This window comes from Phanerochaete carnosa (genome assembly GCF_000300595.1).
Source record: "Phanerochaete carnosa HHB-10118-sp unplaced genomic scaffold PHACAscaffold_2, whole genome shotgun sequence".
In the NCBI taxonomy this organism is placed as follows: Eukaryota; Fungi; Basidiomycota; class Agaricomycetes; order Polyporales; family Phanerochaetaceae; genus Phanerochaete; species Phanerochaete carnosa.
This window is the reverse complement of record NW_006767629.1, coordinates 4,475,311-4,499,677: the sequence shown is the minus strand read 5'-3', so window position 1 is coordinate 4,499,677 and position 24,367 is coordinate 4,475,311. Positions and strand designations below refer to the sequence as shown.

The 24,367-nt window shown below is 51.9% G+C and overlaps 6 protein-coding genes across 6 annotated transcripts; 5 read left to right on the top strand and 1 right to left on the bottom strand.

The window, feature by feature from the left end:
* Nucleotides 1-2,253: 2,253 nt before the first annotated feature.
* On the top strand, nt 2,254-3,973 carry PHACADRAFT_86707 (uncharacterized protein; the record flags this gene model as incomplete). Its single annotated transcript, XM_007392622.1, has 7 exons — nt 2,254-2,382; nt 2,437-2,583; nt 2,656-2,784; nt 2,836-3,049; nt 3,111-3,203; nt 3,297-3,505; nt 3,560-3,973. 7 exons carry the CDS (start codon nt 2,254-2,256, stop codon nt 3,971-3,973), a joined length of 1,335 nt encoding a protein of 444 aa, XP_007392684.1.
* A 2,142-nt stretch (nt 3,974-6,115) lies between these two features.
* PHACADRAFT_181981 (uncharacterized protein) lies at nt 6,116-8,030 on the top strand (the record flags this gene model as incomplete). The annotated part of the gene is made up of 4 exons (XM_007392621.1): nt 6,116-6,820; nt 7,010-7,274; nt 7,352-7,793; nt 7,988-8,030. The coding sequence occupies 4 exons, from the start codon at nt 6,116-6,118 to the stop codon at nt 8,028-8,030; spliced, it is 1,455 nt and encodes a 484-aa protein (XP_007392683.1).
* Nucleotides 8,031-12,782: 4,752 nt separating this feature from the next.
* Nucleotides 12,783-14,603, top strand: PHACADRAFT_86610 (uncharacterized protein; the record flags this gene model as incomplete). The annotated part of the gene is made up of 2 exons (XM_007392620.1): nt 12,783-13,089; nt 14,149-14,603. The coding sequence occupies 2 exons, from the start codon at nt 12,783-12,785 to the stop codon at nt 14,601-14,603; spliced, it is 762 nt and encodes a 253-aa protein (XP_007392682.1).
* A 4,510-nt stretch (nt 14,604-19,113) lies between these two features.
* On the top strand, nt 19,114-19,532 carry PHACADRAFT_251034 (uncharacterized protein; the record flags this gene model as incomplete). The annotated part of the gene is made up of 1 exon (XM_007392619.1): nt 19,114-19,532. A coding segment is annotated over exon 1 (249 nt), but the record flags the coding sequence as incomplete, so codon positions are not given.
* Nucleotides 19,533-19,877: 345 nt separating this feature from the next.
* Nucleotides 19,878-21,515, top strand: PHACADRAFT_192534 (uncharacterized protein; the record flags this gene model as incomplete). The annotated part of the gene is made up of 3 exons (XM_007392618.1): nt 19,878-20,018; nt 21,294-21,337; nt 21,392-21,515. The coding sequence occupies 3 exons, from the start codon at nt 19,878-19,880 to the stop codon at nt 21,513-21,515; spliced, it is 309 nt and encodes a 102-aa protein (XP_007392680.1).
* Nucleotides 21,516-23,331: 1,816 nt separating this feature from the next.
* PHACADRAFT_74215 (uncharacterized protein) lies at nt 23,332-23,910 on the bottom strand (the record flags this gene model as incomplete). The annotated part of the gene is made up of 2 exons (XM_007392617.1): nt 23,332-23,684; nt 23,733-23,910. Coding segments are annotated over 2 exons (531 nt in total), but the record flags the coding sequence as incomplete, so codon positions are not given.
* Between the last annotated feature and the right edge of the window lie 457 nt (nt 23,911-24,367).

The window sequence follows — 24,367 nt, the reverse complement described above, 5'->3', positions numbered from 1 at the left end:
TGCTCGCTAGCAATGATGTACGTCCAGGATCGTTTATATGTTGCGTGCAGAGCTGATACCGCCGTACAGTCGTCCAGCGATGTTGTGATGCTGCGGATGACAAGACTGCCGCTACATTAGCCATATGTGCGGTAGTTAGTGATGTGCGGGCCGGGCTCAAAGCCCGACAAGCCCGACAAGCCCAGCCCTACTAAGCCCGGCCGAGCCGGGCCGTCAGTAAGGGCTTTGCTAGGCTCAGGGCCGGGCTTATAAGTCAAGCCTGGCCTTGCAAGCCCTGAAGCCCGGGCTTGTTAAAGTGTTTAAGGCGATCAAATACTGTACAGTACCTGTGTGACACAGAAATAAAAATTAGCCGTGACAGTTTGTGACTCAACCGACCGTTTCAGGCAAGTTGAGCTCGAGATGGCGGATACGGTGTCAGCGCCGACCAGACCTCAGCGCCGCCAACAACCCACCAGCAAGCTCGTTGACCCGACCAACAGCGCGAAGCCTGTCACAACTAGCCATCAGAAAGCAGTAGCGGAACATACTCGGGTACAGAATCAGCACACTGAGCCAACAGCCGACACTCAAGACTCTGCACAAGCTACTTCTCACGATGTGCGCCCGGTTACAGCTCCGACTCCAAACACGCAGACAGATGATGTACAGGAGCTCACAAGTGATGAAGACGAAGTTCTAGTTCACAAAAGTAGGTCATATAGGTAGCATCAGTGCTGCAAACCTGGATATACTGAGCCATAACACAGGAAAGCGTTCTACAATCATTATAAGCTCCGAAGGTGATGATGAAGATGCCTCCGACAGTGCAAAATCAACATATGGAGGTGAGAAGGCCGCTCAGAAGAAGCCAGCAAAGAAGCTAAAGAGTAAGTAATCGTCCTTCGCCCTTGAGTATAGAAGTTACAAATACCTATGCAGAGAAACGCCGCACACGCTCCAAGAGTCCTATAGCAGAAGAGGTTGGACCTGATGGTCTCCTTGCCAATATCCAAGTCCAGGACATCAACGAGACAGTCCGCTGATCTAAAGAGGCAGCAGACGTCAACCCATTCTTTGGCCCGAAGTTTAAAGAGACTGAGAAGGGAAAGTTGGTGACGCGCCGCATGTGTAACATCTGCAAGTATGTTCATTTGACATTGCTCATATATATTATATTTATGCTGAGGGCTGCAGAAGCTCATTTGTGCATGACGTGTCGACTCTTCATTGCCATATGGAGTCAAAGCATGAGGTGTGCAGATTTGACATATTTTTACAATTCTTGTTCATCTCAACACCACTGTAGGGCAAATATCGGAATCACATCGAGCTCAAAAAGCTCAAGTCAATGCTTCCGAAGGACCGAGAGAAGGAGTGTGTAGCGCTCACTGCTGAGAAAGAGCGCAATAAGCAGTTGCAACTCGACCCGCACCTGAAAGAGATGCCGAAGAAAGAGCGTGTTATTGCATATACGCATCAGGTCTTCCAACGGGCTGCCATAGAGTGGCTGGTTGCCACCGGGCAGGTGCGCCCAACACTACTAACTCACAAGAGCTACTGAGCTCACTTCAGGGCTAGCCTTTATCTGCGCTCAAACACGAGTCTTTCAAGAAGATGATCAACATTGCTTCTCAGGCACGAGACGGTGTTGAAATCCCCTCACGCAAGATTGCGCGACAGAAGATCATCGCCATGTTTAAGGAGTATATGCGCAACCTGAAAGCGAAGTTGAATGTGAGTTTACATAGGCTAATTTAGAAACCTTGCTGAGCTCCAGTATTTGATAGAGTTCTCGGGTTACCGGGAAGATAAACTTAACAACCGATGGATGGCAGGCAGACAACATCGACGCCTATTCGTCGGTCACAATTCATTTTATTGAGAAGATCTCCGAGGACCATTGGGGAATGGAGAGTGCCCTCGCAGGCTTCACGCACTTGAATAATGCCCATAATGGCTGTCAATTGGGGCAAGCGTTGTTCAAGGTAGTCAACCGTCTAGGTATTTCTCACCGGGTGCGTCCTTCTGTTGTTTGCTTTGCATGCTGATCTCATAGCGCTTTTAAAGATTGGCTATGTGACCTGTGACAATGCAAAGAACAACGGTACCATGCTTAAAGAATTTGCACAGTTAGTGAAGCGGCGAACCGGCACTAGTTGGGACCCAAAGGAGGGTCGCATAAAGTACATCAAAGGGCACTGTCATAGCCACGCTTCTTACGATATCTTTTGCAGCTGTATTACGCACGTTATCAATCTTGCCACACAAGCTATGCTTAGCACGTACAGCAAAGCGCCACATTATGACCCACAAGATCCCAAAAAGCACTTGCCCACCACTACGGTGGGTGACAGTGATACACGTGATGAGGTTGGCCTCATACGTGCGATCTCTGTCAAGGTATGTGGCTGTTTGTTATCTACTTACCTGGTACTCATGCTATGTCTGTCGTAGGAGCGCTCCTCTGCAAAGCGCAAGGAGACGTATCGGCACATTCAAATCAAGGCAAAAGCTGAGACACCACGACAGCTGCTGCTCGACATGAAGGTTCGATGGTCTTCTATGTATGTCATGATACTGCGAGCAATCGAAGACCAAGATGTAAGTACTATGATCGTCTGGCCTGACTGACAGGCTCTTCGTACTTCACTGTGCTGACATTGCTCATAATAGCATGTCGACAACTTTGTAACAGCTATAGCCTGTGATGAGAAGGACAAAACAAAGCGGCGCAAGCTAGAGGCGCTGCGGCTGACAAGCGACGAGTGGGAGCGTGCGGATCTGTTTGCACAGCTGCTCGCAGTAAGGTTATTTGCACTGGTCATTGTACGCCGCTAACATCTTGAACTACAGCATGCTGATGAACGCCAGCATGCGTTTTCATCTGAAACTCACCTGTGCCTGCAGTATGCCATTCCAGCTCTCGAAGGCTTGCACAAGGCATGGTCCACACGTGCCGCAAAGGATCGCTACTCTCACTTCTCCAATGCACTGCATGCGTGTGCAGACAAGATTGCGGAGTACTACGACAAGACGGGTGACTCGAAGGCTTACATCATCTCAATGTGTACGTATTCTCATTGGGTAGCACTTTGTGCATTCATGACTAATGTGTGTCTCTAACGCAGATCTCGCACCTGACGCCAAAGGTTCTCATTTCGAGAAGCATTGGTATGTTGGCCTTCAGAAGGAGGCCGAAGCATTAATGGAGCAAGGCATGAGTTGCTTATATGCTTGACAAGATCATTTTTGCTTACATTTGTAGCAGTTTAGTGAACGCTACACGAAGCTTAACGCTGCTTCAATGCAGTCAGCTGCAACAGCCACATCTTCCAAGCCCGGCGCCTCTCTCAAGCCGCAGACGAGCAAGCGCGTTCTCTCGGACAACGAGTCAGATGACGACAAGACACAGCTAGGTTCGGACAGTACAAGTGCAAGCAAGCCATGGTATGCAGAGTATCATCATTATCTTCAGACGAGAGAAGATATCCCTCCGGGCATCTCTCATGTGCAGTGGTGGGGGGTATGTCTCAAATTTTCGAATGCGAAACAAGTCTTTACTCATTGCTCTTGACAGCGGAACGCATACCGGTATCCTACGTGGGCTTCGCTTGCGTTGGACTACCTTCCTATAATGGCAACGTTGGTCTCAAGTGAACGTGCCTTCTCGCAGGGTGGCATAACTATCAGCAAACGCCGTAACCATCTCAAGAGTGATATTGTCGAGGGCTTGCAATGCCTCAAGTGTGCCATCCAGCGTGACCTGCTGTTCAAAAAACATGGCCCTTGTTCGGCGCAAGAAGATGAGTCATTTTTGGATGCGGCAGATGACAGTGTTGACACCACTACCAATGATGGTGAGCTGGTAGAGGGTGACGAGTCGAAGGAAGGTGGTGAGCACTCATGGGATGAGATATTGGAGGACGACGACGACATCTATGAGGATTTATCTACTGAGTCACCTGCCACCACCACCGCCAGTACTCAGTAATGTAGGCTCTATGTAGGTTGGTTTGTACATCAATGAAGCTTCTATTGTATGATATACTCGAGTTTGAGCAGGCAAGATTCAGACTATTTGGGTGTACAGAGCGAGAAAGGTATCTCGAGCGATGAAGGGTCTACGGGGTCCCAACAGTACCAGAGGCCCTTCGACACGTTACAAGCCCAGGGCTTAAGCCCAAGCCGGGCCTGACCTGGCCTGCTCTCAGGGCTCAGGGCCGGGCTTGTCCTCGTCTCAGGCCCTGGCCCTCCTAAGCCGAGCCCAAGCCCGGGCTTTGAGCCCAAGCCAGGCCCGCACATCACTAGCGGTAGTGGCGGCTCAAGATTAGTGATTTGACTGGCTCGGCTTGAAGCCAGCGAGCAGGCCAAGCCAAGCCTGCACAAGCTGGGCCAAGCCAAGCCAAAGGGTGCCGGCTTGGACAGGCTTTTGGCTTGGCTTGCACGTCAAGCCAGCCAAGCCAAGCCGGCAAGCCATGGCTTTGGATAATAAATGTACTGTATTTAGTACTACTGTTAGAGTAATCAGCAATAAATCCCTCAAATATTATACTGTACTCTCCTGTACTGTATCTATTTTCTAATTTACATAAATCAATCAACTTTTGCTGAGACTGAGCTTCGACAAGAGGACACATAGCAGGGCACATGGCGGGGTGCCAGCGCTCAAAACAATGATGTCATTGGGTGGTAGCTTTCATCGGTGCCTCCGTTGAAATCTACCACCCTATGACATCATTAAAAACTTGGTTAAAGGCAGATGTTGTCGGCTCCTCAAGCACGATCTCATATTCCGGGAGCCTGGGCCATCTTCCTTGGTGGAGGAGGAAGATTGGCCCAGGATCTTGCTGAGATGACCTTGAATGCGCAGGAGGCTTCCGTTCTGGGACCTTGGAACCTTGGCCTTCTAGACGACAATGATATGGACTTATATGAGTAGCTGTTATGATGTATAATGCAAAGATGCGCCGGCAATACAAGCGTTGCAAAGATTTTCTTGTTCATGTGAAGTTCGAGTTTGTGAACAGCTTTACTGATGTTCCACATTGATATTATACCTCAGAGCATTTATTTAGGCCTTATAATTTACAGGAAAACCATTTATATGCAGTACATGATTGCGTGTCTATGTATGGCAGCTGTGGAACCATTGACAAGGTCAATCCACAGCACTTGCCTAATTAGGACGCAAGCCGTGGCCCAAGCCAAAGCCGAGCCACTGGCTTATGGCTTGCGGTGGCTTGCGGCTTGGCTTGGGTTTTTGCAAGCCTAAGCCTGGCAAAGCCAAGCCAAAGCCACTGGCTTCTGGGCCAAGCCGAGCCAGTCAAATCACTACTCAAGATGGTCGGTGCTTCGTCTCGTAACTTCGACTGCGCCCTATGTCGCCAGGAACTCTTAGCATAGTGATATTCGACTTGGTTTGTTATGTTCCTATTCGTGGTCTGATGGATAATGTTTTGTACGGATTTGATTGCTCGGATGTGACTTCTTATTTCATTTTATTTACTGCCTCTGCCTGATGTGCAATCTTAACCAGACAACGAAACGGTCTCAGGGAGTCTCGGGGCTACGGTGCTCACCGCAGCATGTATGATTCCTATTTACTTACTTTTTGATTGAGTAAATACACACTCTACTACTGTACATGTACAGTGCCTGGCGGGCTGACGCAAAGAAGCATGGGAATAACTTGCGCTATGCCATTATCGCTCAGAGTTTAACGTTTAAACCCGATGCAGCCCTGGTGGGCATCGAGTAACTACTGCGAACTTTGCTGAATGCACTCGTCTACGTGGCGTTGACTTCAGTATGGATCCTTCGAGTGAGTCCTATCGTTCTTTCCTTCATCTATTCCACAGAGTCACAGACCTTTTGAAGCTTTTGAATTCACCAAAGCCAAACTGAATAACGCTGGTCTACAAATTTTTGTGACCCCCTGATGCTCGAGGCTTTCTCGACAATGTCCCTAAGCCTTTCCCTGGCTCGCTTCCGCCTTTGGAATGTCCGCCAATGCTTACGTCATCTGGCGTGGGACCGTAAATTTGGCAGGGTTCGGCTCTGCTTCTGAGTGCATGAACTTCAGGGGCCACCAACGCAAGCACTCTGGCTTCTCACTCTAGGCAATGTATCTGCAATGTCTTCCAATCTCTCCACCCTCGCCCTCGCCAGCGATGCCACCGTTGTCTCCCAGTACACCCCCGACGAGTACGAGAGGACTTCCTACTATAACGGCATCACCGGAGACGGCGACCACCCGGAACTCGTTTACCGTTCAGATTTCCCCACTACGCCCTCCCCCAAGCCCGTTGGCAGACACGCCCATCTTCCTGTCAAGTCGCTCCGGGGAATTTTTGACACCCCGCTCAATAGTGTCTGGGACACTGTCGCTCCTGAGATTCATGATCTGATCAAGGCTCGGAAGATCAACTGGTTGTTTGTCGACCCTGCCCACTTCTTCACGCACGGACTGCCGGGAGAGGAGCACAAGGAGAGTCTTGGTCCTGTCGTCATATGGGTTAGTGTCATTCCTGGCTCTACCTCTTCCGATACCACCCACGAGGTCTCCCGAGAGATTCTTACGCTTCTCCTGAAGAATAGAGTCAAGGATGCTATTGTGGAATGGCGCGAGGCTGTCCTGCAAAGGCTGACAGGTCCACCCCTTATGCATCATGTCAGCAGCAACAATGCCATCCACTATGTCTGTCGCATCTTCACTGCTCTTCTCCGCATTCCTTTTGCGACCGAAGGGATGGAGGAGGAGGATGTCCAGGGCACTCTCACCCTCTGGTTCCATGAAAACAAAGACAAGGACGGCAACCCTAGCGACAAGGTTTACAAAGTCAGTAATTGCCATGTCCTTCGTAAGGACACCACTGTCAAGTACGAGCACAGAAGCGGCGCACCCAAGGACCACTTTTGAGTTTGCAGAATGCATTGATTCCAGCAGGGCCTTGATGTGATCAAGAAGGTCATCAGTGACCATGGCATTCTCGCCGACCTTTGGGCCTGAGAGATTGTCAAATTGCAGGCGAAGGAGAGGCAGGACGCAGATAACGCGAAAGGGATCCGCGCAAATCGACGCAACTTGGAAGACGTGAACGAGGCTATCGCTGATCTCAAGGCCTTTTACAACAAAGTCATGAAGCACTGGTCTGAGATTAATCTTCACTGCAACATTGGCCACGTTCAATACGCTGCATCCATCACGATCGACATTGAAGGTGGCACGCTATATACATCGGACTGGGCTGCATTCTTGGCCGCTGAGGCGAAGGTCAAGGATGAGTTCAAAAGTAATGTCGTTGATCTCAGCGCGTTTCGACACATCTTTCTCCTATTGACCTCGTCTAACAAAAACAACTTTATTCAGGATCTAAGTATTCTCCTCAAGAACTTACAGCAATGTTCTATCATCTGGGTGGTGGTGCGACTACATTCAAGTTTTCCGAGGAGAGAAAACTCAGGATTGAGGGTTACGCCACCAAAGAGGACCTCACCAACCCCACAGAGTTTGACAGCAAAGGCCAGCGCTGCCTTATTGTCGGTAAAAATGGCAACACTACTGACCTCACTATTGGACGCTATGCCGGCCTGATGTCGTTCACTCTCAACAAAGTTGGCATCGAGTCCGTCGAGCTCAGCATCTACAACTCAGGCGTTAAGGGTGTCGAAGCCTTCTCTGCTAAAGAAGACTTGGGTTCCTTCGTCTGGCACATGACAAACAGCAAAGCTTGCATTGTTGGCCAACTTCAATCTGGAAATAACAAAGGTGGCTCGACCAGCAACCATGTTACTTATTGCACCCCTGGCTGGTACATCAGGAAACACCCGAAAGTGCGGAGACACGGAACTTGTACAGAAACAGACATGGAACTTGTACGGAAACTCCGTAGAACTGTGCACTATTCTGTACTTTTGCCCCTGGTGTTTGTATCATATGTACTTGGCACAGTTTAGATGTTAATGGTCAAACCTTGACTTCCTTGGACTCTGCACATCCCAACAGGCCAAGCATCTCTGCCTTTGTGAACATCTTCTCTGAGTTGTGATTCAGAATATGCAGCACTAGCCAAGTACACAAAACTGTTATTTTTGTGCCGCAGCTGTTTTGGCATGCAGTCATGTGTGTTCATGTTCATTCAACATGGGCATTGTGGCACGCATGTTGCCGAGGACCTCTACTGGCTCGTCATCAGTCCAGTTGTGTAGGACGTGATGTATGAGGTATGTCAGCTGCCCTGTTCACATTGGCCATCCTGCACAGCTGCTGCTGCATGGCGTGGCCTGCCCATTGCCCCTGCCTAGTGATGTGCGGGCCGGGCCTCAAAGCCCGCGAGCACGCCAAGCCCGGCCCAAAAAGCCTGACCCGAGCTAAGCCTGGCAGCAGGCTTAAGGCCGGGCTCAGAGCGTAGTCAAGCCCAAGCCCAGCCCAAAAGCCCAGGCTTGGGTGCACCAAATGTGTTGCCGTTCCCTGGGCTCAAAACATGGTAAGAACGACTTTATATACACATACAAGATGGGACGTTGACTTACCAGACTGGGCGGTCCCTGCTAGTGTGACTAGGCACAATTGTGTGCCACCGCCTGGCGTTCGCCGTAGGCACCCCTTCGCGAACCTTGTCATAACATGGCTTGTAGCGCAGTCGCATGCTCTCTGAAGGCTGCAGTACAGTGGGTACATGCAATAGCAGCCTATCACATACAAATATGCTCATGTTCGTAGCATATAAATACTTGTCCTAAGCTTTGCAAGCCCGGGCTTAAGCCCATGGCTTGGGCCAAGCCTGCACATCACTATCCCTGCCAGACTTGTGCAAGGCTGAAATACTACTACATTGAAGGTGGGCCCATCAAACACAAAGCTTTGCTCTCACTCAATGTCTTCCACACCATGTTCGCGCAGGTTCTGAGAATACAAGGCGCTTAAACCCTGCCCTAAACCCAGATGGCGTCATGTTCTCATCAGGTTTCAGAGGATCCATTCCTGGGTATTTATACTCTTTTACCATGACACCATTCTTTCTCTCACATTGCTTCTTCCCTCCATCTCAGTCACCAGTGCTCTGACCCCTGCTCATCTGCAGATGCAACTGCTGTTTAGCAATTGGGCATGGCAGGCCAGCCATTACGGTGTGTGGGATAAATCTCCCAGTAGACTTCCAGGCTAACGACCATCACGTGGCATTCGTTCTAGCTCGGTAAGACCGTGCTCAAGGGTGAAGCAATTAAGTACATGTCCAAGCCCTAGAATATCAAGCCATCAATACTAATACCCTGTCGTAAACTGATCCAAGCCCACAGACATCATGAACGAGTTGTACAGGAGCCGAATGTTATCAGCCCAGAGTGCCTTTTTCAGAAGGGACTTAAGTTCCTGGAAATGATTTTCAAAGTCATGGATATTCGCCTGGAAGGCGCACAACTCAAACTTTGAAAAGAACTCCTGTGCTGATAGCGCTCCCATCTGCATTGCCTGCAGCCGGTCGTAGGCTTCTGATGCCTCATCAATTAGGAAGTGTCTGTTGAGGTCTTCCCATAGCGCTTTCGTGGTCTGGATCACCGTGTCTTCATCGGTGTCATATTTTTTCATGTACGTGGCAACGTATTCACCAGCATGTCCCCCCTTCATGTAGGACAGGATCATTAGAACCCTGTCAAATTGCTCAGGTAGTCGCTTCCTTTGTGTAACTACGTAAAGCTTCATCTGGGTCTTCCAAGGAAGGTACTTGGATTTCGTGCCGTCGAAGGCATCTGGTTCCATCGCGCTTCCATTAATGAAGGCGGCATTGTCTTGGACTTTGGCCATTGCGCCGGGGTCTGATGGGAAAGACGGTGGGGTGGGAGAACATCGGGGACTTGGTGGTTCAGAATCTTCTACAGCTTCTTCCACGGGGTCTGGGGGACCTTCTGGTGGTATTTCAGATTCTCCGAGGGCAATTGACCGGAGATGGTCAGTGACCGATTTGAGGGTGTCTCGTCTAACTCTGGGTTCTGAGCCAAACGCTTTGGTTTGGGAGACTGCAAGGGATTCTGAAGGTTCTCCTGTGGGAACTCTCTCTAGTAGTTCTCCGCATAATCCTTCTTCACACCGTGGGCAATGGGTACTATCCTTTGGAGAATGCGGGCAAAGTTGTTGCACACAGTAACGTACGGTTCCGGCGTTGTTATAGATAGTTTGCCCGTTGAGTACTCGGTGTGTATATCCTCTACAGTTACAAGAGGGTATAGTGGTCATGGGCTAACAAATCTGTGAAGCTGGTTGCAGCAAACCCTGGGACTAATTGTGTTGTAACGACCAGATTAGGGGTAGAATTTGCCAAAGATGAGAATTTCCGACAAAGAATCGAAACACTAATTGTAATACAGTTCTAGGAATATTATAACAGCCCAAAGAGCGATTGCTTCTCTTCGGTCCGACGCCCGGAAAGGGATCGTCGATCTAACTGTTATCTCTTTTCTGATGCCCAGTCGCAACCGGTTGCCACGTCGTACTCAGGAATATCCGCTTGCACTGCGCAAAGCATTTAACACCACCTATAGTAGAGCAGTGTACAATTCTAATTGGACGGAGCTCTGTCTAGCTGCCTAAGGGCTAGTGATTACAGAGGTGACTTCGGAGTGTGTGATGTGGTAAAAACGCGCAAGTGCACGGAGAAGGGTTCCAGGGGTCTGGGTCTTGATGCGGTAGAGTTGATAGGGTTAGGATTTAGGGTGAGAGTCGGATGTGCGTATTGTTGAAGCGCCTAGTGGCTCTGGCTCGGCGTTTCGCCCGGCATGGACTTAAGGTGGACATCTTAGATTAGGCGCTGCTAATACATAGATAGTGATTGGACAATTGTATGGAGTGCTCCACGCATGGACCTCTTTATGGCAGGCTTCCCCATTCTAGCGGACTTTCAATTTCCCCCCCTTTTAGTATATAAGGACTCCTCTCGCATCCCCACTCTGTGTGCTCTTTCCCTTCGCACCCAGAGTAAGTCTCCCTTCGTCGCCCTTGCAGTATGCCTTATGCTTACCACCGCCTGTATAGCTAACCACCGTGTGTATTAGGTTAGACATATACAGCGTGCTCTTTCCCTTCGCATCCAGACTAACCACCGTGTGTATGAGATCGTGCCCGCGTGCCACTCGCCAGTTCACGCTCGCGCAGCCCAGTCGTCGTATCACAACAATACGTATAGGGTGGATCGTCGTGTGGAGATAGGTGATGGTTGGTGTGGGAGTGACAAGGATCGTCGTAGGGCAGTTGGAGGAGACTCGAGCTAATGTCAGCAACTAACAATCCAACTGGACTGAGCTACGACAAAGCCGAGGAGACAGACGAGAGGAATATGAGTGAGTGAAGACCAGCTTGAGTCTGGCTTGTTATTGAGCAATACAAGCCCCTTATATACATGTCAGACTGAATACCTGGAATATCCTACAAATATATGGAGGTGTATAGAAAGTAAAAGAATACTGAGGAATCTGGGAGAACCATCCGGAATACGTGATATTCATGACAAACATGCAGAGAATATTTCACTGCTCCGATTCCTTGTCACCAGCCGCCCCGAACGAGATATTGTTACCGTGTTTGACACTCCCGGCTACCGCAACGCATTTGACAAGCTACTCCTACACGCAGTCGAATTGCAGCCTGTCACCACTGCCGACATCAAGCGATATCTGACGGCGTCCCTGTCAGAGATCAGGCGGTATTTCGACTTGGCCAATTCCTGGCCCAACGAGGCCGATGTCGAGATACTGAGTAAAATGGCCAACGGCTTGTTCATTTTTGCAGCGACCACCGTCAAGTTCATCGGTGACCAAGAGTACAGCGATTCGGTTGGACAGCTGAAGACTCTCATATTCACTACATATCGGCGAGTCTCTCAGATCGACTGAAGACCGTGCTTGGCTCGATCATCGTCATCAAGGAGCCCCTTCCTCCCACTGGCCTATCGCGGCTGCTTGGGCTCTCTCCATTGACACCGTGCGCAGCTCCCTCGCGCGTCTCCACTCTGTGCTCATCGTCCCAGCTGCTCGAGAGTCTGCGGAGAATATCCATATAATCCACCCGACGTTTGCCGAGTTCCTGCTCGACCCGAGCCGCTGCATGAATCGTTCATTCACTGTCGGCTCGCAGCGGCAGAACACGCTCCTGCTGCGTAGGTGCTTCAATGCGCTGAAGGAACTGAAACGAGACATTTGCAACATCCGGGACCCATCGCTGCTCAACAGCGAGGTTCCTGGCCTGTTGGGCCGGATGGAGAGCGCGATCCCAGCACACCCGCGGTATGCATGTCGGCATTGGTGCACTCATCTACTCAACAGCGAGCTGTTGGACGAGATTCTGGAAATGCTTCTTGAGTTCGTGTAAAGGCAGCTACTGCATTGGATTGAGGCCTGCAGCCTTCTCGGATTGTTGAGGGATGTCACCTCATGCATCAACGAGGTACAACGGAAGCTCAGGGTGAGTGCACCTTGCTCTCGAGTAGACCTCATCTATCTAAGATCCTGGGCAGGACATCAACGATGACCGGGCGAGGGACATTATTGTTCTGCTGAATGACTGCGAACGGCTGGTTGTCGGCTACTTTCCTGCGATCAGCAGCTCAGCGCTACATCTGTACTATTCGCTCCTATCATTCATCCCGAAGAAGACCGCGCTGGCACAGACGTACGCGCACGAATGTTTCTCCGAGATCTCTGTCAAGGTCTTCGGCAGTGTGCCAGGCATGTGGAGCGCCTGCTTGGGCACGGTCACCGCACATGGGGGCAAATGGGTCACGGCGGTCGACTTCTCACCCGATGGCAGGATGATTGCCTCATCAGGGTATAACCGCAAGATACGCGTTTGGGACGCGCTGACGTGCGCCCTGCTATCAGTCCCCTCCGGTCATTCTCACGCTGTTTTCTCTGTCAAGTACTCTCCGGACGGCGCTCACATAGCTTCTGCTGCTGTAGGCGGAACGGTCAAGATTTGGGACGCGGTGTCCGGCGTGCTCATCCACACCCTGAAAGGGCACACAGGCGACGTGACCTGCGCAGCCTTCACACCCGACGGCAGCCTCATCGTATCTGGCTCCAACGATCGGTCTATCAAGATATGGGACGCAGGAACAGGTGCCTGTTTGGCAACCCTGACCGCACACGATAGCTATGTTTCATCCATTGCGGTGTCTCAGGACGGCCGTTGGATGGCGTCGAGCTCGTTCCACCAAGTCATTCTGTGGAGCCTGGAGGTGCCGGCATACACTCATCGTGTTGTGGAGACTCCCGAAGGCGAATACTTTCCTGATCATGCTGTTTCCTTCACACCAGACAGCTCCCAGATTTTGATCGCATCGTATACCAGAAGCCCCAAGTTGGGGAAGCTGTCAGTCTGGGATGTCGAGACTGCGATGCACCTCCGTGACCTCTAGCCATCAGGCCCATCATTCAAGTGTATTTACAGTCCCAGCTTTCCTTCAACAGGAGACATACTCGCCTGTGGGGCGGATAACACTGTCCTCATTTTGGACTTTGCTCGTGGCGAGGTTCGACAGACATTCTCCGGTCACACCAAGGATGTCAGGAGTGTCGCTTATAACCAAGACGGGACTCACATCACGTCTGGCTTGTCGGATGGCACTGTCCGGCAGTGGGACGTGACGCAACCTGCGGCGATCATGCCACAACCCGAGTACACCAGCAATCCATCCAATCTGTCCAGCGAGATTTCAATGGGCTACTCCTCAGTCATTTTCACTCACAACACGAGGCGTGCGCTGCTGGTTTCCAACGACAGGTCCAGTACTAGTATTGAGGTGGCGAAGACTGATTCGTGGGACCACGCATACAAGCCCCTGACCGTATCCTCAAAACATAAGCACCACGTGGCGTTATCACCGGACGATGCAACGATTCTTACTGCATCAGAGGGAGATCGTGGCGTGGTGGCACTCTGGGACACTGCTTCCGCGTCGCCGCGTCTCCAGCTAGAGGGCAAGCTGGACGTTGCGTACTGGTCCCCTTCTTTTGAAGACACCTTCATGTGGACCGCCGTCTTGGGCTACATGTCTCACTGCTTCGGCGGCCGGTCATCGTCGCTAAAGTTCTCGCAAGACAGCCGCTACCTGCTCATGCCAAATTTATCCGCAGCCGGAGACGATCATTTTGCTTGTCTCTGGGACATTGCGACAGGCAAGCTCATTCGCAAATTTGTCGGACATACAGAAAGTGTCTGCTCCGCCACCTTCTCGCTGGATGGCAGACGTATTGCAACAGGCTCCAATGATACAACTGTCATCATTTGGGATGCTGCCACCGGAGCATCCCTGGCGACATGCGTGAACCATGAGGACTGGGTTTGCTCTGTCGCCTGCTCTCCCAGTGGAGAACGTGTCGCGTCCGGAGGCCAAGACCATCTCGTTCTAGTGTGGAATGCAGAGGGAGGGGAACTACTCCGGGAGCTGGAGGGGCACGCCAACATGGTGTGGTCGGTTGCCTTTGCTCCGGCCGGGGATGTCATCATTTCTTCCTTGCTGGACAAAACCATGCGACTTGGGACGTCGAATCCGGCGCTTGTCTCCTCGTCCTTGACCCACATACCTGGCACCGCACCCTGCACCTCTCCCCCGACGGCTCTGGAGTTCTAGTCGATCATGGCAAACGGCTTGTTCAGCTGTGGGCCCCTATCGATGCCACAGACGCGCAGGTGACGACGCCGCTCCCATGGCTTCCGCGTTGCACCTGGCCTATATACTACGTCGAGGACGACTGGATCTTCTCTTTGACGCCGTCGCGGCGGTCGCGATTGTGTTGGGTTCCGCTAGACTGGCATCGCGAGGGCATCATGGGATATTGTGGGCACCATATAGTGTTCAGGAGCGGGTATAAGCTGAATTTCTCAGGATTGAATAGGTACCTAGACAGCTTGCACAGTAATCACACGTAATAGTGTATTCAGGATGTGCGCCTTCGTACATAGTCGGAGCATAGTTCCAGTAGTACAGGGATATGTTGTATCCAAAGTAAATGTATCATAAGTGTACGCCACACATACAAGTGACACTACATGAATGCCGTGGCGTTGGTCCACCTCACCTACAGTGAACATCGCGGTGCAAACATCAAAGTTGCGAAATGATGGGCGCTCGCCGAGTCCGAGTCGTCAAACAACAAAGCCTACCGGCAGACGACTAAAGCTGAGGCCCAAAGTGATCCCAGCACAGTCGCGAAGCAAAGCCCCACGCGAACTGGACGCCGTTCGTCTTGAGGCTCTCGAGCGAGAGCTACCGGCGCTTAGTCTTGCCCTCGCCGATGGCGTTCAACTTCGTCGTCACTGGTGTGGTGCGAGTCACGACCGCAGGAGGCGAGAACTGGCCCCGCTGCCATGCGGTGCTTTCTCCGAGCTGCGCTGGCCGTAGCAGGAATTGGCATTCGCAGCAGACTGCGCGGGTACCGCGAAGCCCTCTGGCGCGCTCGCTGTGCTCATTGTGCTCGCGTCGCGCCGGCCAGGCGTGTCGACGTTCTCCTCGTCTTCTTCGGGGTCGTCGAGTGTGCAAGGCGGGACCGTGCCGCTGTAGCTCAAGTGCGGAGCTAGGGCTCGTGCTGGCTGGTGAAAATGCCTCATTGCCGGAGAGGAAGTGGCGGTGGGAGGCGTTCGAGTATTGAAGGTGAATGAACCTGTCTTCGGGATAGGGGAAAGGTGTTGACCTGCGATTATAAAGTGTAAGAGGCGGCGTTGTTGTGTTGCACCAGCAGGTTCAATATGGTGCTCGTCCCAGAAAAAGACAGTGTCGTATCAGGCGCCCAAAGCCCACGCGGACTTGCGGCTCTGCCTGGGCTTCAGGGCGCCTGAGACCACGATGAAGGACAGCCGGGAGGAGCAGCATTGATGCCACCAGTGGCGCTCTTGTGTTGCAGATGTAGTCGTTCACCGGTCGCGTGTTCCGCCCTGGATGAAGACGTACGAGACGGAGGACTTGGACGGTTCAAGAGCCTCAAAACGTGGGGGTCTGCTTGATTCATTGGGTGGACCGATTAAAGGCTTGGCTCGTGACGTACTCAGCGCCGCTGAGTAGTTGCTCGAGACGGCCCACAACGACGACTGGCAATGCATTTCGACCAGCCTGTACGTCCTGGCCAAGTGCAATCGGGGCTCCCGGAGAGCCAGAGAGAGGACGAAGCCGAGACGTGGCCGTGAGCACGAAAGAGTACCAAAACGCGAGCACTTCTTGAGTCGCGTCTTTGCAAAGGTTCTTGTCTTTGTCGTCTCTGCAATCTCAGTGAGAAGCGAAAGCCGCGTCGAGAGCGAAATAGACGTACGACATTTCGGGCCGCAATACACGTGTACCGTACGGGTCAACTGGCCACCCGCTTCTTGGCGACTTTCCTCTTCAACCCGACGATGCCGCCCTCGGCGTCGCGCAAGATCCTGCTGTCCCCTAGACGAAGCCCGTTCTTCTATTCTTCTTGTACACCGTCTGAAGGCCTTCCAGAACGGGTTGAACCTCGAAATCTAGCGCGGCCAATCCTTCCTGAAATGTGCTCTCGTAGGCTGTAGCAATAGCGCGCATATTGTTACGCCTGTACAGCGAGCCTTCGATTATCTTCACCAGCGACCATCACCACGTCGAAGAAGCTCTTCTTCGCAACGGCAGCGACAATGTTCTCGCGAGATTCGACCACGGTATCCAAAGCGATTCTGCAAATTTTTAGACAACAGTCGGCTGAGTGAGTGTATACGCGTACCTGAGCCCCGATCCCGTGCCATGCTTTTCACCAACAGCCTCGTAAGTTGGTGCCTCAGAATCACCAAGCCGGACGCCTGCTGAACGGGTCTTGCAGGCACGGTGGGAGCCTGGTGCGACAGTAGGGATGAGGCAACAGGTTGTCGGACGGTCCAGAAGAGGGCATTGATGGCACCGGAGGTAGGTCAGCCTTGGATGTCGTCATCTCGTTGCTAGCTTGACCTCGATGATCGCTGCGATGGATGAAACTGTCCGTACAATGACTTCGAGGGGAAGGGAGGGCATGGGCCTGCGACCGGAGAGAGGTGGAGGTGATGCCGTCATCGCCACACCCGCAGGCTCGGGCGCAGCGTTCATCGCAGGGGAACCGGTGTTGCAGCGGGCAATACAGGCGCACGCAAACAGTCTGCCCTGATAAAATTCGTATTGCCCGAGTTCACGATGAAGAACACGTGGGAAAAGTGAGTGTCGGGGCCAATGGTGGTGTCCTTGCGTTGCCGGTCCCACTCGCCCATTTGTCGCACTCCTCCTCGCTGCGATCATACAGAATTTGCACGTTTGGGGAGACTCAAAGCCCAGGTATCCACTCAATTCATTGGGCGGGCCGAGTACGCCTTCATTTGCAATCTATTCGATACTGTGAAACAAGGTGAGTATAAGGTATTCATACTCGCAAAATAGAGGGAGGACGTACATGTAGAGGCCGCCCGACGGCAACTGACGCCTGCCATACAAAGATCTTCGCGTGTTCGGCGTCGTTCACAAGTAGGATTGTCAGTACATTCATATAATGTGTCGACAAAACAGTCGTTCAAGATGCCGTCCGACAGCGGAAAGACACACGTTCAAGTCTGAGTCATTAATTCATGAGAATCAGGGAAGGAGTGAAGCCGGTACATGGTCGTGGGCGTGATAGAGCAAAGGAAGCGCGGGAGGCTCTTCTTGGCTTGCGTCTTCGCGAAAGATATTATCGTGTCCATCAATCCTAAGATCTACGTGAGAGCCAGCACTTGTATCAGGAGCCAATAAAACGTACGAGCTTCTGGGTCACTGTGCAAATGTATGGGCTTGAACGACAGAGGGCAGCTGGCCAAGCGTAGCTTCCTGATCTTGCTCTCCAAGATGACCATACCACACTCGGTGTCCTACAAGATCTTGTCGTTTTCGAGATACGTCTTGTTCTTCTCTAAGTACGTTATCTGACGCTGCCCGCAGGCCTTTCGCAACAAGGTTGAAGCTTGGAGTATTAGGGTTTACCGCGGCCGGTCCCTTTGAGACGCGTTCTCGTGGATCGCGCCAACAGGGCCTTTCTTGTCGCACCTGTCGTTTGCATCTTTAGTCGCTCCGCCGATGTCCATTTTTGTTCTGAGGAAGGGATTCACTTTGGTGGCAATGAGCGAATCGGACACGAGTGGGCCGTTATGAGATCCAGCATTGCGTCTACATCGTTCTGCTGCCAATTCTCAGATATCAGCCGAATGAGAGTGTTTATATGTGCGCACCTGGCCTCAGCCTCATGTCATAGTTCCAACCAACGACCTTTCGCTCCTGGTGGGCCCGTGCTCTGAAAACACAAGTCTGGCTGACCAATGAACTCTGCGAGGCGCTGGAAAGGCAAGCAATCGTTCAATCGAGAGGCTCATATAGATGCCTCAAGTCTGAGACAGATGGATTGTCGGTTTAGACGGGATACGATGGTGGTCGGGCCCTCAGCGCGCCTCAGCTCTGTGTCGGAGAGAGAGAGGTTCATTCGCAGCGTTGAAAGGTAAGGCGAGCCGTGACTCCAATGGAGCGAAGGATACGCTCTGAGGCACCTGTCAAGTTGAGGAAGGGTCTGCGCAGGGACATCTGATGCTGGGTGGAGATCAACATGGTGAATGTCGAGGAGCAAAGCAAAGCTCGGACTAAAAGCGCCGGTGAAACCCAGACGCCACAAGGCCTCGGCGATTTGTTCGAGATCCGCTTTGGGCCTTGGGCTTTATTCACTGGGCCCACGCGTGTCAGCTCAATGTACAGGACGCCGCTCATCCGGCGCACCTGCTCGTGGCAAAGATAGCTGCGTGCGAAGGACCACAGGGACATCGCCTCCCTTGAGTAGGACATCATTAGCTAGGATGATGGGCCACATGTGAGTTCTACCTGCAATGTCTCCGGCGCCCGACTGACAGTACTGTGCGCAGGATTATCAGTTTCGAGTGGCTCTAGTGCATGTTCTAGGAGCTGCCGCCGCCGCCGCCGAGACATCATGCGCTGTCTGCAGGCAGAGGTTGACGAGACCACGCGCCCACCCGCTTATCATCTTCCGACACGACCACTCTCAACTAGTGCTCACCAAAACTATGATTACATACCATTATAATCTCAGATTAAGCATATCTTAAGATTAATTATGGGGGTCTCCGTAATCATTCTCCTACTCGTACGCACTGCATATCATATGCGTACATATGCATATCGTAAATTATGCTGCCCGTATGTAATCTGTATGCTACATATGTTGGACCCCAGAAGGGCCGAGATTTCAGATACAGCGCACACCACCCGCACGCTCAAGAATCGCACACCAATGCGCTCTACAAGTCCGAGCACAGAAACAGTGTCAGCCCTTATGTAATGGGCATCGGAATTCTCCAGATGTCGACATGCAGCGGGTCATGTCAGTGCGTCACGAGCGTTCCTCAAGAGGTAGAGGCCGAAGTTTGCCTCTACACTGGCTAGAATTGACCATGCAAGAGCCAAGCTCATGAAGAAGTCCCTTGTGGGGAAGTGTCTGCTGCTAGCCTGTTCACAATGACGGCCGGGAACATCGTGCGTTCCTCTTCCTCCCTCTCCCCACTGACTGCGCCTTGACCTGCCCCCTTTGACATTGCCGCAGGACATCGTCCGGAAGCTGCAGCACCGGGCGCGCGGACCCCGCTGCGTGCGAGTCTGATCGGCTCGGCGGCAGGACACATCTCATTGCACCAGACAACACCGACGTTGTGCACAGCATGCCATCGTCCACGAAGAGCTCCGGCAGCGGCAGCACGGTGTCCGCGCTCTCTTATAACCCCCCGCTCGCATCTGTGCATTTGCCGCTACTCTTTGACGCGCCCGCGGGGCGGTCACACCGACTCACACGCAAGCGTCGGCGCCGTGTATGAATATCAGGACGTGCACTCGATCCACGTCTCGGACATGCACATCCTCGGTGGGGGCGCGTTCTTGTTCGACCTGTCCGGGCCGTGGCCGCTCCCGCTGCGCACCGATGGCAAGCCCGACTTCCAGATGCTACATGAAATTTCGGGCTACTTTGAGCCCGACCACTTTGGCGGTGAGGTGGGCGTGCAGATGTAGTATATCACCTTGAGAATGTGTCCAGTAATGTACAGCTGTGTCGGTGATTTGATGCTTAGCTACCTTAGTATACTACCTTCGCCTTGGAGGTCGATGCCACCTGAATCTTATTACATATGATTAAATATGATTACTTAAAATTAAATACGCGTAAGATTATGCATATCATAACTTACGGCGTCCGTGTACGCTGTACGCAATTCTAATGCATACATATCCCCAAATTTTGTATGTAATCTTAATTGGTGAGCACTACTCTCAACAGGTCCCCACACGAGAGAAATCTGCTACTTTTTTGTCGCATAAAATATGCATAAACAGCTTCAAAAAATAATTAAGAAATTGTTGTATTTTTGGTTACCAGACAGACTGTATTTTCTCCACGAAAATTGGCCATAAAAATTCACCCTGCTCTTAGAACTTGTATGCTACTCAGTTGGTCAAATCTTTTCTCCGAAAAATCTCTGGCTGTTTTTGCGCATTTTTTCTCCTACAGTAGCTCGCCTTTCTGTGTCTAGAGAACATCTCTTGCTTCTGAACATTTTCTTAAAATTTAGTTCCACGAAAAGCTTGGACTTTTTCTCTTGAAACCACTGTGGAGAAAAGTCGGGATGTTTTCAGTGAGGAAAGCTCATCGCCCACCGCGCCCGCTGCTCGCCCACTGCCCACCCACTGTGCGCCCACTGTGCGCCCGCTGCCCGCCCACTGCCCACCCACTGTGCGCCCACTGTGCGCCCGCTGCCCGCTCCGTCCGTCGCCCCACAGATAAGGCAACCGGCAACCCGGCAACGAGCCGCGTCAGGCCCAGACCATCTATCAAACCGTCGGGCGAGGGCGGCACTCGGCGGCGCCCGCCGATGCTGTGGCGTCCCGACACACGTATCAATCTAACTGGAACATTAGGTGCCTAAAGTGACTGGGCTCAACAAAACAGGCGTTTTGGCGTCTAGGATAACCGGGCTCAACGAAACAGGCAGGTCACCCTCCTCCGCGCCTATTTCGCTGAGCCCAGCTATAGACGCTTCCTGTTTCTTTCAGCTTGGTTACGCTAGTCTCCTGCCTCCGCTCGTCCGCTCGTCTGCACGTCCAACTCGACACAAGTGCATATTGCGACCCTTCAGAGCGACCGATTTGTTCAAGTTCAATAACGTGTATGCGCTGTACTGCTATCTGATGGTCTATAGGATGCCCGTTGATATGAAAAGATGACAGATTGGCCTGCCACTGTCGCGAGAAGACATCGACGAGGCGGTTTAGGCATATATTGAGAATGCTTCGAGAATAACGTGCAGATCGGGCAAGTAAGTACTCCCGTCTAGTCATGCATTTCCGTCACTGATACATCTTACTCTCAGTGATATCCTCTCTTTCTACAAGGAAGAGTTGGCGGGTGACACGAAGAATTTCATCCATGATCAGGCGCGTGTCACCGGGAAGGATACTTGGCAGTACACGCACCTTGACCCCTCGACGCCTTGATTATGCCCACAGTTCTATCTCTCCGCTCTTCCCTCTGCCCCGACAACTTCGAGCAGTGCCCGCATACAACTCAAGAGCCCGCCTCACTCGTGCACCGCTCTCCGCGCATTGTTTTTGCCGAGGGCGGCATGGGCGGCCTCTACCTCGTACTGTTGAACCTAAATGAATTGTATCTATTTCTGAAAAGTCTCGAACGCCTGAGGTTGAAGTAAGATGAATGGACATCAACGACAAGTGATAGATCCTCTTACTTTGTGGCCACCTGTGGCAGCACACTCATGGCAATCTACAAACTCCTGAAGGCATGTAAAGATGAAGGCTAGTAGAAGGTGGTAGTGGTAAGATGGAAGTGGTAGCAGAGGTGTATTTCAACAAAATGCGGCATGGTATATTGAGAACGCAGGCGTGAGTCGCAGAGTCCTCGCCGAGATGGAGACCAAGGTGCTCAACGGGGTGCTCCCTCTGCCATCCGGCTCAGGCAGCGGTATCGGCTCGAACCTCTGCGACTTGTGCGGGAGCAGCGGGATATTGTCGCCTGCAACACTGGCGATACTGGCAGTGTCGTCGGCGGCGGCACCGTCCATGCCCTGCGTCTCTTCGACGAGGCGAGCCTGAGCCGTTCTTGGACTTGTCAGCACGAAGCCGACGTCTCTTTCAGTGAGCTATGTGCGGTGCTTGGAGCGATCGGCCTTGTCCCTGACAACTTCCGGCTCGCGGCATAGTAGCTTGCAGTTCACTCATCTCGGCCTCGCGTTGCATTCTCAGCCCCAATCTTCCTGGCATGATCCGCCTGTCGGAGCAGCTCTTCTGCGACTTGCTGAATTTGGCTAGTTGGCCCATGCATAACACTTTATCGATGGCGCACTGACGCAATGCGCGCATGTATGAAAAGAAATCTTGCACTCGGGACTCCGTAGTGGGCCTGTTGTTGTACCGCAAGCATGCTCTGACGCAGCGCCGTCTCAAGCTTATCTTGGAGCACATGTCTTTCCGCGCCGCCAGACAGCCTGCAGCGTCTGGTCACAGGGCGGGATCGTCGTCCGTCATTGACAGCGCCCAGCCGTACGAGAATTCGAGCCCAGACTATTCCTATCACCCGGCCAAATTGCCATTGGCGAGTCTTACAACACAGCGCACCCGCCAGCGGCGGCCACCGTAGCTGCCAAGTCGTTTGACCCACTTAAGATATTTTTACTGCTAGCGGTTATTGATTGATTCAATATGTATATTGTCAAACCTCTAATGTCCTCACTTCTCCATAAATACCTTAAGCTTTGTAGCCTGGTTGTCAGCTGTACCTTGAAGGACATCACTAAGTTCGCTCTCCGTTATGATTACGGAATGCCCGCGCCGCCTGTCAACATCGCTAGCATTCGTAGCTCTGACAGAAAGTAACAGACTTACAAGTGATCTTTTAAAGACTGTAGCAAGAACGTGCTGCATTTCTCTTCACAAACCACGTGAGGGCAATAGTAGCTACTGTTCGGCGGAACAGGTCGCTCGGGCATCTTGGCTTTCTTGTTAGCCTGTAGCCTATCCGCTTTTGACTTTCCGCGCTTGCGCTTCGTTCTTGCTAGTGGGTCAGCACCATCTGCAGGTACCAGGCTTGTCAAAGAGCGCCACATGTGCCAAAGCATTGTCTTCGGGGGAAGCGAGCTTGAGCTACCTTCTAGCCTCAATTCCGCATTAAACTTGAATGTCTTGTCAAGCCCCTCCACGCCAAAGAAATCTGTCGCAATCTTCACGCAGGGTCCACAGTTCGCTACCTGAAAGAAGTCACTTTTCCGGGATCATCTGAGCCTGACAATGTGCCCACCTGATGTGCAGCTCCGGGGGGGATAAACATGGCTTCACCCTCCTTTTGAACAATTCTGAATGGCCGGACTTTGTGTCTGGTCCAGAGGTCGTTGAGACTCTGTTCGTCGAGGTAAGATCTCTGCCCAAGGAGCGGATCTGGATCTTTTTCAGTCAAGCTGTGCTTCTCACGAAGAAACATGGAGACAGTCTCCGAATCCAATGCCATAAATATATGCCAGATTGCACCCATCTTTTTTGAAAGTGGATCGGGAGCACAGTATGCCATGATGTTGACAGCAGCGCACATGTCCTTGTGCAGCCTTGTCGTACCTTCTTCTGTGCGATCTCCAGGTGCAATGTAAAACTTTGGTCCTGCATACGAGATCAGCCAGGCAATCAGCACGTTCAAAATTAGCGTACCGAGATCTGGACTTCTCAACCCCGGAGGAGGGTCGGCACCTTTGCGCAGTCTCAGCCAGTGTGATGCACCATTTTGGATAGCGTCCACCGAGGTGTACTCAGGGAACGGCAAAGAAAGCTCGAAGTGTCCTGCCAGTTCGCCAAAGACTTCCTTGAATTCTTTATCAGCAGGAATGTCCTAATCTCTGCAGTAAGTGGAAGCTCACGGTGAAACCAAATAAGTACTCACTCTTCCCTTGCCGTTGTATCCGGGCGACAAGAGCAGTCCCAAGAACGTACGAAGATCCCTCTTCAAGAATATTTTCGCCGCCACTTTCTCTCTGTTCGGTAGTCTTCAAAATACAATTTCCGTACTTGGATGCTATGTCGGATGGCGTCCATTTCCCTGACATTTCAACACCAACAACGCGGATAGGCAACCCTGTGCGCCACAACACCTCAAAGATATTCTTCTCTGCTTTGTTGATGCTGGGTACCACGCGAAATGGACTCACAGCGCAGCGCTCCAGGTGACTAATACGGTTCTTCTGAGTATCGGTCGTCTTAGGCTCAATAGGCAAGCCCCCGCAGTCAATAATTTCATCGACTTGCTCGCGGACCGAGGTCAAGGCCGAGCAAGACAGTCTACTGACTGG